At 35.6% G+C, this 13475-nt stretch overlaps 1 protein-coding gene and 1 long non-coding RNA gene across 5 annotated transcripts in view; one reads left to right on the top strand and one right to left on the bottom strand.

Moving 5' to 3' along the window:
* CEP290 (centrosomal protein 290) overlaps positions 1 to 13475 on the bottom strand; it is a 94794-nt gene that overhangs the window by 1244 nt on the left and 80075 nt on the right. For 3 of the 4 annotated variants that reach the window (XM_033221118.1, XM_033221119.1, XM_033221120.1), the window contains 8 exons: positions 13153 to 13239; positions 10974 to 11138; positions 10303 to 10425; positions 8571 to 8743; positions 5292 to 5433; positions 4041 to 4114; positions 3345 to 3439; positions 104 to 183 (listed from right to left, as the gene is read on the bottom strand). In XM_033221118.1, coding sequence (XP_033077009.1) covers positions 104 to 183; positions 3345 to 3439; positions 4041 to 4114; positions 5292 to 5433; positions 8571 to 8743; positions 10303 to 10425; positions 10974 to 11138; positions 13153 to 13239 — 939 coding nt within the window. Of the gene's footprint in view, positions 1 to 103; positions 184 to 3344; positions 3440 to 4040; positions 4115 to 5291; positions 5434 to 8570; positions 8744 to 10302; positions 10426 to 10973; positions 11139 to 13152; positions 13240 to 13475 lie in introns of those variants that run through there. The other variant, XR_004439698.1, reaches the window with a different exon arrangement.
* LOC117089660 lies at positions 9362 to 10452 on the top strand. Its single transcript, XR_004439700.1, has 2 exons — positions 9362 to 9725; positions 10000 to 10452. It is a non-coding gene; the product is annotated as an uncharacterized LOC117089660 (long non-coding RNA).

The following is a 13475-nucleotide window of genomic DNA, read 5'->3' as shown; positions in this document are numbered from 1 at the left end:
TTATTACATGAATTTTTTAGGATACGTGCTGAAAACTCGAAGATGGTAATGAAAATAGTTTTCAACAGCTATTTTCACAAAATGATACTAAAATAAATATTACCTTCAAATGCTGCTTTTCTAGATCTGACATTTTGAGCTGTGTCTCTAGATCTTTTACTTTTTCCTTTAGTTGATCAGCATCTGTCAAAAAAGTTATACAAGTTAAACTCAGCTTTTTCCCACTACGAATGAGTTCAAAGTAATGGATTTGTTCTAGAGAACAGAGATTTGTTTTACGAAACCTAGAACCTGGAAAATACTGGATTTTATGGCTGAAATACTTAAGGATGTAAACACTTGATGCTACCTCCCTCCATCAAGTATTGTAATTTCATAGCAGGCAAAAAGAGGTTATTTGCTAGGTATTAGAAATATAGGCCAAGTTTTTTTTTTTTTCTTTCACATGACAAATTTTACACGGAAAAAATTCTAAAGCCAAGAAAACTTGTTAGGTACTAAAAGTACAACAGAAGAAAAGCAGACTGTTGGGTAAGGGGCTATAACCATAAGCTGGCCAAATGCTCCCACTATCCAACACAGCATTGGCTATTCCATGTGGGTTATTACATGTTTACTGTGCAATTACTATGTGCAAAATGTGTCATGCAAGTTGTGTAATACAAAGATAAGACATACATAGCCCTGATACTTTGGTAGGAAAACAAAAGTCTACAAATACAGCACAAAAGTTATTTATTGGATTTACCCTGCAAGTTAGCATACCTCTAACTTTATCAGCAGGCAAATACGGTTTTTGCTTTAATGCTATCTTTGCTAGATACCTCTTTATATTACACTACATTTAATGAGTCAAGTCATATTTTACAGCCATTGAAGAATAAAATTCTAAAAGTTTGAGAAGAGGCAGCAAACATTTTCATGGCTGGGACAAGTATCTTTTTTTGAGACAGTCTTACTCTGTTGCCCAGGCTAGAGTGTAATGGCACAATCTCGGCTCACTGCAACAACCACTGCCTCCCAGGCAGAATCGCTAAAGCGATTCTCCTGCCTTAGCCTCCCTTGTAGCTGGGATTACAGGCAAGCACCACCACACCTGGCTAATTTTTATATTTTTAGTAGAGACCGGTTTCACCATGTTGACCAGAGTGGTCTCGAACTCCTGATCTCAGGTGATCCGCCCGCTTCAGCCTCCCAAAGTGGTGGGATTACAGTTGTGTGCTACTGTGCTGGGCCTGGGACAAGTATCTTAAAAGTTATCTTACCACTTATATAGAAAGTGATTTAGAATTTCCAAAACAGTTCTGGTTTGATTTTAAGCCTTAATCTTAGAAAAATGACAGGTAATCTGTCTGCTTCACATCAGAGATAAGGAATTTTGAAGGCTCAGAAATTTCCTTAAGAAACTGAGGTTTAGAAAGATTAGAGAACTATCTATGGCCATACGACCCTTAATGCACATGCACCTGATCTCTTATCTCAGAAGTTAAGCACTGTTGGGCCTGGTTAGTGTATGGATGGAAGGAAAATTATAAAATTTTCCTAACATCAACAGCATTAATACTGTAGTCTAGTACAAACCAAGCAGGCTGCTGTAAGGCATATTTTGTGAGTATTTAGTAGGTACTTTTAGTTACCAAGACGTAGCACAGTATAGCGGTTAAGGGCTAGGAATGCCAAGGAGCTGTGGAGTTTCATAGATTTAGATTTTAATCCTGCCTCTGCTATTTCCTAGCTGACCTTAGGGAATGGTTACTTAACCACTTTGAATCTGTTTATCACATAAAATGGAGACAGTAATACCTATCATATATGGGTGTAAATACAGAATGCTTGTAAGGCAGTTAGCATAGTGTCGAGTACAACTCACACGTGATGGCTTTTATTACAAATTAGTAATAGCACTACATACCATATTGAAAAAGCTACAAGAAATAGTCAAAGGTAGTTCAGATATAAATTGGTATAATCCTTTGGAGAGAATGGCATTTCTATCATACTATCAAACAATGGCATAATAAGGTCAAGAGATTAATTATATTTTATAAAAGCAGAAACTTGGAAGCAAACTATCCACCAAAACATGAATGGTTCAATGTGCTTATACATGCAATAATACACTATAGAATTATTAAATGGATGAGACAGATTTATGAACAGACCTCAAAAGATGTCCAGGATAAACTGTTAAAGGCAAATACGCTAGACATGTGTATAGTAGGAGTTCAATTTTATGTCAGTTGCCAAGAAAATATATATACGTATATGCAAACAAAGTCTATTCTCTATCCACAGTAGTTTTGGTCTATAAAGTTAGCTCAATTAGTGAATATCAAACCACTGCTGCTAGGGGAAATATGTACAGACATGCATATACATACATACACCTACATATCTCACACATGATAATCTTAAATCCTAAAGATAACTCATCCTGGTAAATTCTATTTATTTACATAAGAAAAGGTTCAGAAGTGTTTGTGACTCTCCTAAGCCTAAAGCACTAACAAGCCTCAGAATTGGGATTCAAATCCCTTCCAACAGGCCCCAGAGCCACAGCTTCTTGCACTATGCTGTGCTGCCCTCTACCGTCTCCATCCTCTGCTCATTTCTCTATGAAAACTGAAATGAGGATACTGAGCACTGCCTTGTTGAACCTCTGCTGGGGCCATGTAGGTTGGATTATTCAAACTTTCCAAGGCTCTGTGGATGTCTGCAAATGTGCTGCAAGTGTTGATTTGGGGATTACATACACGCTTTAGTGAGCAGGTGATTTAGAAAATACAGAATCCACAAATGAGGATCTATTGTACATATGAACACACAAACACATGTATGCGTATGTGTGATATATATGTATATAAAAATGTATGTATGTGTAGGAATGAGGAATGATCACTTTTGAATGGGAATGGAAGGCAGCAGAAAGATACTTTCTTTTACTTTGTAAAAGGAAAAAAATATAGGCAGTATTTACTTATTTGCAGTTTTTAAAAATGTTCAAAGGACTTGAAAGAGCCTATACTTAGAAACTGGAAGCAACAGATTTAGTATTCATTGCTTAGCCCTGTATTGTGATTAAATCTGTAACACCCAGATGGAGAACAAAGAGGAAAACACTTGGGTACTTGCTATTCCACAGTATAAACAACACAAAGAGAAAAATGGGAATATTTTTATATTAATAGCATGGAGGAGAGACAAGAGATCCAAAACTTATCAGGAATTTGATTTTACAGTGAGACAATGATCAGAAATCTGAGCCAAAAGAAAAAAAAAAAAAAAAAAGGTAAACCCAATTCAAAAACTTGGGGGTAGCTAACATGTTTTTTAAAATACATTACCAGGTATGGTGCTTTCAGCTCCACTTTGGTCCTTGTTAGCTTCTATCTGATGGATTAATTCTGCTTTCTCTTTATCCAGCTGACTATTAGCTAATCTAGAACACAATGATAATGTGTTAAAAAAAAACAATAAGGCAGGTATTGCTTCATAAAATATATGGGCATTTCTTATGAACTAGTGATGTACAGTAATCAGAACAAGCTAGTCTTTATCAAAGTAAACATTTACTCTCAATGCTACAATGTCACCATTCTCAAACAAAAAGCCTGGAATACAAAAAGCCTTCACATTTTTCTTAATATCTGACCTGAGGTCATTTGCAAGAGTGGTTTTGTTATGAGGAGCCTAATGAAAGTGGGCTACAGAGACTCCTGAAAGTAAAAAATTACTTGTTCTCTTTCATTAGTATTTTCCTCTGGGAAGCTAAGGATTAATTCATTCTATGTTCTTAGAAAAGTTAAACTAAATTACAAACTGGAAACTTGTATTAGAGTTGGGTTTATCCTTTTTTCCAGTGTGTATTATGAAAAAGAGAGTGATTAGCATTAGAAGGAAGAAATAAGGACCTAATAAGCCTGTTAAGCAGTAAAGTTGAAAAATGTTTGTCTCTAGTTGTAGCAATTCTGAGTATATAAAAACTAACAATTTTTATTTAAAAGAAAGAAACAAAGTAGTCATATGAACACATGACGCACCTAAGAACTTGAAGCTCCCGTTTGAGGCCTTGCTCTGTCTCAGCACCTTCAGGAACATGTTTAAGAATCTTAATCTTTGGGGACAATGAAAAGTTAGAAGATAAGGTTTGCTATGGAAATATGAGGGTTTATAAAGATAAACATTTTTAACAAAGCATAATATTAAAATCTGGTTTTCAAAAGCATGCATAGGCAAATTTCTATGTTCTATTCACCATTCATTCAACAAGTACTGAGTAACTACTGCATAACTGGCATTGTCCTAGGCACAGAGGCTACAGCAGTGAACAAAATAGGTAATGTTCCATCTTGCATGGTCCTCGTTTAGTGTGGAACACAAAGAATGTGTATGTAATATGATATAATGTAATAATAGTGCCAGATGGTAGGAAGAGCTATCAAGAAAAAATAATCCAGGGTAAGAGGATAAAGAGTGATGGCAAGTAGTATAGGGTTAGGGTTAGGGTTAGAGTTAGGGTTAGGAAGGTCTCTCTGAGGAGACTCTATTTCATCAGAGACATGAAGTCTGGGAGCAAGCTATAAGAATATTTGGGTGAACAGTATTCTAAACAAAGGAAACACGTGTAAGGACTTAACGCTTAAACGAGTTTGGATTGTTTAAAGTACTGAAAGAAGGTTAATGTGGTTAAAACATTGAGAATGAAACGAAGGGAAAAGTGGTAGATGATGAGATTGGGAAGAAAACTGGGTGCCAGACCTCATATGTTGTTTTGGGATATGAAAAGAACTTTGAAGTTTTATTTTAGGGTGATGGAGAACCACTGGAAGATTCTGAGGATAGGACTTTGTGCTTTGTGATGTGCTTTATGTTTTAAAAGGGTTACTTGGCAACTGTGTGGAGACAGACCAGAAACAGAAATAGGGTGAAATAATGCAAGAGAGGAAGCTGAGATACCAGCTTGGAAATTATTGCAGTTATTCAGGTATAAAACAATAGCCTGGACAAGACTGCTAGTGATGTCTCAAGATGCCAAGAAGTGGTCAGATTTGGGATATAGTTTGAAAATAGAGACGACATGATGTAACAATAAAAAAAAGATGTGGAGAATGAAAAGAATGAAGTCGTTGATGATCCAAAGTTTCTGGCTTAAGCAAATGGGTGAATGGGGTGCCCTTCAGTTAGATGGGTCTTCTTAATCGAATCCATTTTTATCTATAGAAGACAATGCAAGGAACATCCTGCAATATTATGTATTATTTTATCATGTAAAGAAAAATTACATTACTTACCTGTTCTTCAAGGTCTTCAGTGTATTTCTTAACTTTTTGTTCTCTCTCTGTTGCTTCTTTTACAAGCTGTTTAAGGTCAGTAATGCTTTGATTTTTTTTGGCGATATCAGTTTCCAATTCTTTTAACTTGGTTTCATACATTCTAAAAGTATAAAGAAAAAAAGTATAGACATGGCAAATAATTTATGTCACTGATTTAAAAGTCAGTTCAAATTACCGTACTAAAAATAAGCAAGAATATCTTATTTTACTGTTTCATCTAGTCAAGGTTTCAGCCACATATTTATTTACCATTAAAAGGTGGTGGCAAGAGATAAGGGATCCCTAATTAACAGATGGCCCATTCAAAATAAAGGATTTGGGTATTTTCCAAGATTATAAACAAGGACGGAGCCTGACTTGACCATTTTAAAATTAATACCCTTTTTCAATCACAAAATAAGAAAATACAAAGTAAAATTCTTCGGAATAGAAAATTCTATATTACTAGATATTCTTAGAAATATAAAGATGGCAAATAAAAAGCTTTTCTCACATATACAGATACACATAGGAGGTATGCAGAAAAACACTACAGGGAGAGGAAAATACTGTGCAAAAGCATGGGTGAGAAAAATAGTGTATGATGGGGGAGGGATAAAGCTTGTAAAAATCTGAATAGATTTATAATCATTAAAGAAACAATAGTTCAAAAAAAATACAGACTCCAGAAAAAAAATTTCATAATTGAGCCAAACAGTTCTACTGGTTCATCATACCTAAAGAAATATAATGCTTACAATATCCAAACTTTTCCAGAGAAATGGATAGAAAGACTGCATTCTAAGTTAAAATGGCCAGTATAGCTTTGGCAACAAAATCTGCTAGAACAATACAAGAAAGGAAAATTATGATTGTCTAAACACATTCAAACAGCTTTTGATAGATCTTAGGAACTTAGATTAGAAGGGAATGTTTTTAACCCAACAGAGACTATCACAGATCTACCACAAGTAAATGGTGAAATATCAGAAGCTTACTCCTTCACTTCACCTAATTTTCTGTTCAAAAGCCACCCAAGCAGAGAGGGCCTCTCTGATCATCCTATGTAAAACTGCCCCCACATCACCCTGGTTTGTCCCAGCAGTCAGGAAAAGGCCTGACATAGAATATGTGTTAATAAGTTTGCTGAATGAATAATAAAGCAACTATAAGGATGTCAGCATGAGCAAGACCTGTGTCATGGGTCCCAAAAGAGATCTCTCTGAACTGCTTTATTGAGAAAGGTGTATAATCCTCCCAGATTTAAACTTTAGTGAATTTTTTTCTTTTCTTTTTTCTTTTTTAACGGATTTAGGGAACCTGGAGGTCAACGATCGAAAGGAGCCTCTCTCTGGCAAGAGATTTCTACTTAGACTTATGTCTTCTGCAAATGGTTTACTGAAGGCTTATGGTATGCTCAGTGACCTGTATTGTTCTCAGACTAAAAACACATATATGATCTAAAATGCAAAGTCATCTTCAATTATGGTTAAATATCATCATCACCTCTACTAACCATTTATAAACCTTATAAACCCTTTTTGCACTTAACAATTTCTTATGTAGCCCCATAGAGCCCTCTTAGAAAGAACTTGAGCCCACAGAAAGGATGTAAGTTACTTAAGATCACAGTAAGAATTAGGTCTTTCTAAACCACAGAACCTACCTGGTCCTTTGAAGAAACCTAGGCAAGGTGGGCTTTTTAAAAATAATATCCAACATAAAGGCAGAGTCTGGCAATAGGAGGTACTAAGTAAATATCTGTTGAATAAAGAGATTTCAGAGTAACTCAAAAACATTCTGAGTCCATATGTGATTATAGAAGAAAACAAAGGAATGACCAAGAAATCAACGGAGAGGGCTGCTGGCTAAGAGCCACTGCTAGGGTCCAAAAAGACAGTAGAAGAGACCCCCTTCCCCCACTCCATACCATCACATTTGTTATTTCATCTAACCCTGACACTGGCCTTCTTACAGACTAATTTTTCCCATTGTGTAGATGGGAAAAGTGAGAGCTAGAGTGGAGAAGTGTGGATTCTGGCTACTCTAGATTTAGTATTCGGACAGGAACCAAGGACTTCTCCGTGACTTCATGGCCATCTGGGCTATCCTTTAAAGCATCTGCTTAATCTTTCTCTTTTCTCCTTAGACTTGGTTGACAGGGGCAAGTGCAGTGCAGCAGGCCCTCTGTGGGACTTGCTGTAGCCTCACAATGCTAAGACTCCCATCCTACTTGTAGTGATCGCTATCTCGCCTTCCATCAAGACCATTCCAAAGAGCAGAGAGGGAAGATGAAGCCCTCAAAGACATCAAAGGGGACACTGGAGGTGCATGGACATAAGGAATTGTATGAGAATGTTGAGAGATAAAGATGAGTATGCCTTTTGAAATGGGGGCGGCAGATGTGCTAGATGGTAAAGGATACCACTTCATACGGGATGGCTTTAATGGGACAAGACATGGGCAGGATCCCACTGTTCAGTGACATCCAGGCTCCTTGAAGCAGCTGCTTAAAATTGGAAATGAGAATGACATGAAGAGCCTTTTACCTACTCATCACAGTCATGATGAACCACACATGATGATAGTGGCAACAGACTGAATGTTTACTCATAAACTCCCACCACCTCTTTCATATCCACAAAAATTAGTTTCACAGGTTGAAATTCCATGTATTCAGGATGGGAGAAAATAAAGTATCAGAAAGCAGAAGCCAGTAAGACATCAACACTGCTGCTGAATTTACCTCTTGGGGCTATCAGAAGAGAAAGTTGCCCAGGATATAACTCTAAAAGCATTACAGCACAGACTAGATCCAGTATGCCACACGTTGTGATAAGACAGCTCAATCATTCCTGGCTCATACTTGAGAAAGCAAGTTATACAATCAAGAAACTGAAGCTGCAGTTGGAGAAAAATAGCACCCAGGAGAAGCTAAGCAGCCTCAGCCTAGACTCATAGCTGATGACAGCTTCATGATGCACACACAGCTCCAGCTCCTTTGCCCAGCCCCAACTCTACTCTGTTCCATGCCCATGCCCTGCCACCCAAACAAGGTTAAACAAGTTAAACATTTCAAGGAAGAAAAAGTCTCCATCAATATTACAAGAGAAAAAAAAGTATTACGTTAAAACAACAACCAAACAAACTGTTCATCAGGAAGAAACCAGGTTATTCAGAATAGTGTTGTCTTTTAAAATAATAATACCAAAATTTGAAATGATTAAACTTTGTACAAGTTTAAAATTCTGTTCCTACCTTGTAACCACAATGGATTTCCAGCTCTTACTGTCAGCACCTTCAAGCTGTGGACCTCTGCTTTCTGCAAACTGCAATCTCTTACCAGTCTCTTCTAGTTGAACTGTCATCTTCTCATTTAGTATCTCTAAATTATTCTTTGCTATCCGTAATTTCTCTGCAGCATCAGTTTCCTATCATTAAATGCTAATTAGTATTTTATGAGAAAACATAATACTGTTCTCATAGATTCAGTGTATTCAAAATTGTCATTACAAATGGGGAAAAAAATAACCTGGGGCTCTTAAATGCTGATTAAAATTTCAATAAATTCAACATTTCCCCTCCTTTAAAGCAGCAATATGGCCAATAATAATTAGAACAACAGATCATGAAAATGAGGTCAGAGAAATATATTTAGTTACTAGTGATTACTTTAAATTTGACATTTTGTTTCTCTGTAATATTTTTAGAAAAATGGGATAGTTTATACCTTTACGCATATAAGAGATTCTTTGTTTTGACTTCCTAATGCTTATGAGACCTAGCTATAAGCATAAAGTATGTGTAAGTAACGTGGATTATTTCTTTTTGTTGTTGTTGTTTGTTTGTTTGTTTGAGATGGAGTCTCGCTCTGTTGCCCAGGCTGTAGTGTAGTGGTGCGATCTTGGGTCACTGCAACCTCCGCCTCCCGGGTTCAAGTGATTCTCCTGCCTCAGCCTCCTGAGTAGCTGGGATTACAGGCACGTCAACATGTCCAGCTAATTTCTGCATTTTTAGTAGAGACCAGGTTTCACTATATTGGTCAGGCTGGTCTCCAATTCCTGACCTTGTGATCTACCCACCTCAGCCTCCCAAAGTGTAGATTATTTCTATTATTAAATATCCACATTCCAAGCATGTATCATTTGGTCTCTTAATACATTCTGATAATATTCTAACTAGTTTTAAAATATTAATTTTTAACTTCTTCACTAGATCTTCCACATAAATAATAATATCTATATATTTTGCTGAATAAACAAAATAAATCTTACTGTTTAACAAGGCAGTTTCATATACTCCTTACTATAAATTGGCCTAAATCATGTGCACAAACATTAACTAAATTCCACAGAGCTCTGTGAGATAGATACACTTAATATTCCCAAGTTTACAGATGAAAATTTTACAGATGTAGATATATTTTATGTCACATGAAGCCATGTGACATAAAAAGAACACATCCATCACAACAAAAGGTTCTTCATACCCTTTGTAGTTCTACCTTCTTGTCCCTCTTGTGTCCTCAGGAAACCACTGATATACTTTGTGTCACCAGAGATTAGTTTGAATTTCATAGAATTTTATATAAACATAATTATAAAGCATGTACTCTTTCTAGTTTTTGGCTTCTACAAATAAAGCTACTACAAACAAACAAAAAACAAACAAAAAAAAATTTACAGAGGAAACTGAGGAATAGAGAAGGGATAACAAGCTGGCCCTAGTTCCCATGACTAACAAATAATAGAGCTAGAAATTGAATCTAGGCTGAGTAATGTCTATATTATAGTGCCTCTAAACTTATTAACTTTTATTATCAGTGTTTTTCATGGTGGAATGTGATGACAGCAGGCATAGAAACACAATTCCTCAATCTCTTAATATCCACCTTGAATAGGCATTCTCATCAAGGATCTACTTTCAGTTTTTCCAAGAGGTATTAAGTAAAATAAAAATCAATAATTATCATCAGTCATAAAAGTCATACTTTTTTAAGTTCTTTACGAAGCTTTTCATTTTCAGCAATAATTTTTTCTGTGCCTTTGGTCTTGGATTCATAGTGCATGCTCAACTGATGCCCAAAATGAGCTTTAAGTTTTTCTAATTCAGCCTAATAAAAAAACAAACAAAATAAAAACTGTACATTATCAAAACAAGGAAATAAAAGATAATCTCATAAACTCATAAATCTTACTTCAAAGTAGTTTTAGAAATCATATTTGATATGATTACAAATTACAGTCTTCATTTGAATATTAGTCAGAACAGAAGTTCCCAATGTTGGCTACATATTAGAATAAATTGATGACTTAAAATAGTAACAACAACAGACATACCTGTGTCAGGACCCACCCTAAAATAATTAAATCAATTTCAGGGATGGGAGCTTGGGCGTCTGTATTTTTAAAAAGAAACACAGGTAATTAATCTATGCTGTCAGAAAAGTATTGGTCTTGAAATAACAAGAAAGATCAGGTGGACCTACTCTATAACCCTTAGCCTTGCCTCTCATAAGTTTTTTTCTATGTGTATAAAATCTATACTGTATTCATTAAAGCCATTTTATATAGTAATGAGCATATTTGAAATTTTCCTAAATAGTAACAAATTAAAACAGTAAAATATTCCCCTAAAAATGATCACATTAAAAAAAATTACCTTCAATTTTTCATTTTCTTGCTCAATATTAGCCATTTTTTCACTAGTCAATATTCCTGATGCTTTTTTCAACTGTTCATTTTCTCTCTGGACTTTTTCAACTACTTTTTTCATTAAACCAATGGTTTTTTCCAGTTCTGGGATTGTCTTTCCACTTCTACCAGACTAGGAAAGAATATGTTAAATCTTTAATTTAATCAAATATTTTAGAGAGTATAATACAAAGCACCAACAATATAACAGGCTCATTATACTCAATATTAATAATTCCTAATATCTGAAGTCAAAACTGTGTTAATTCAATTCATCCTTAAAACACTGCTATGAGATAGGAATTATAATTTCCATTTTAAATACAAGAAAACCAAGACTAAGGAAATTTGACACTCCTAAAATCATTCAGCTAATAAGTAACATCTTATATAGTCTAGTCTTGATGTCTTATCAAAATGATTAAGTGTAAATATTCTATTTAGCTAATGTTCTCTCCAGTATATCAGTTTTTCTTCATACGAAATAAAACCACACAGGAGAAATTGTGTCTTTAAAGAGCTCACGAGTAATTACATTTTAATTGCAACATAATAGAGGCAATTTTCTCTAAGAAATGCTATTGCTTAGAGATTCAATTTCTGTTTAATATAAATAGAAGAGATATCTGAAATAAAAAACTTCACATAAATATATCAACAGAGATGAGTCATCAATAAGTTTAACTGCTTATCATTTAAAATAAAAATAATTTTAACAGTTTAGTCAAAAAGTATGCTTAATTTTTTTTGCATTTTAGTTAATCATCCATGACTAATTTTGAAATATAAACTTTTACATCATTTCAGTATGTACTTTCATAATTAACTTAGATAGAAAAGGTCAAACTAACACATATTTTCATTGATGAAAAAAATGTTGCTGTCAGCAAGATACTGTTTTGAATATTTTTCCTTTTTTTTTTTTTTTTTAAGAGGGAGTCTCGCTCTGTCGCACAGGCTAGAGTACGGTTGTGTGACCACGGCTCACCGTAACCTCTGCCTGCCAGGTTCAAGCAATTCTCCTGCCTCAACCTCCTGAGTAGCTGAGATTACAGGCATGGGCCACCATACCCAGCTAATTTTCATATTTTTAGTAGAGATAGGGTTTCACCATGTTGGCCAGGCTGGTCTTGAACTCCTGACTTCCAGTGATCCGCCCACCTTGACCTCCCAAATTGCTGGGATTATTAGGAGTGAGCCACCGCCACCGGCCTATTCTGAATATTTTCTAATAACACATAATATTTTCACTGAATCCATCATATATTTAATATTACTACCAGAATGACTCTGCATTATGATTGCTTCCATTTATGACCACAGCAACATGAAATCAACAGGAGTTTAAGTCTTTGGCCTTGACTTCATAAGCAACATTTATTCATTATATAAGGTGAATACAAAATAACATAGGGAGAAAATTACAAGAACACAAAAAAAGAGGAGGAGGAACAAAGTACTTATAAAATATACCAAGAAGGTGGGAAGATATCATAAGAAATGGTTACAAAATGGCAGCACTGGACCAAGAACCAGTTAGCAGTCACCTCCATAAACAAAAGGATTCCTGGAAGTTAAATGTTTTCAAGGTGTGGAGGCATATTCAATAAAAAGAGAGATGATACAGATGATAAAATACATTAATTTGAGACACACAGAAATGCTTACTGTTTCATATTACAGATGCAGAATAAAAACTGAAACACGGCCGGGCGCGGTGGCTCAAGCCTGTAATCCCAGCACTTTGGGAGGCCGAGACGGGCGGATCACGAGGTCAGGAGATCGAGACCATCCTGGCTAACATGGTGAAACCCCGTCTCTACTAAAAACTACAAAAAAAAAAAAAAAACTAGCCGGGCGAGGTGGCGGGCGCCTGTAGTCCCAGCTACTCGGGAGGCTGAGGCAGGAGAATGGCATAAACCCAGGAGGCGGAGCTTGCAGTGAGCTGAGATCTGGCCACAGCACTCCAGCCCGGGCGACAGAGCGAGACTCCGTCTCAAAAAAAAAAAAAACAAAAAAACAAAAAAAAAACTGAAACACAGGGCACTTGTAAAGGCATATCAGTACTGTTACAACATATCTAAACTTTTCATTTGTGGCTTATCACTGCTGAAACCGTAACAAATGTATGGTAAATTCTCACATACCCCTCTAACATGGCCAAGTTTCCGCTCAACATCTGCTTTTTCTTTCTTAAGAAATTCACACATTTCCTTCAAATCTCTGACTTGATTCTGAAAGACAATAAGCAAACACCTAATAATTTAACATAGCTACAGCCATTGAAAAGAAAAGGCAAACAATTCATGTGAATCATCAATCTCTTCAACTGTATAGCCAAACCAAATAATTGGATCTCTATACTAACGAGGAAGATTTTGAACCAAATTGTTAAATTAATACAAGAATACTGTGTATATGAAATTTCGAGGTATTTCTCACATTATTGCCTCATGCAATAATACAAATT

The sequence above is a fragment of the Trachypithecus francoisi genome, unplaced genomic scaffold, assembly GCF_009764315.1.
Source record: "Trachypithecus francoisi isolate TF-2019V2 unplaced genomic scaffold, Tfra_2.0 Lachesis_group11, whole genome shotgun sequence".
NCBI classification, from domain to species: Eukaryota; Metazoa; Chordata; class Mammalia; order Primates; family Cercopithecidae; genus Trachypithecus; species Trachypithecus francoisi.
The sequence above is the reverse complement of the archived record's forward strand: the minus strand, read 5'-3'. Positions and strand labels throughout refer to the sequence as shown.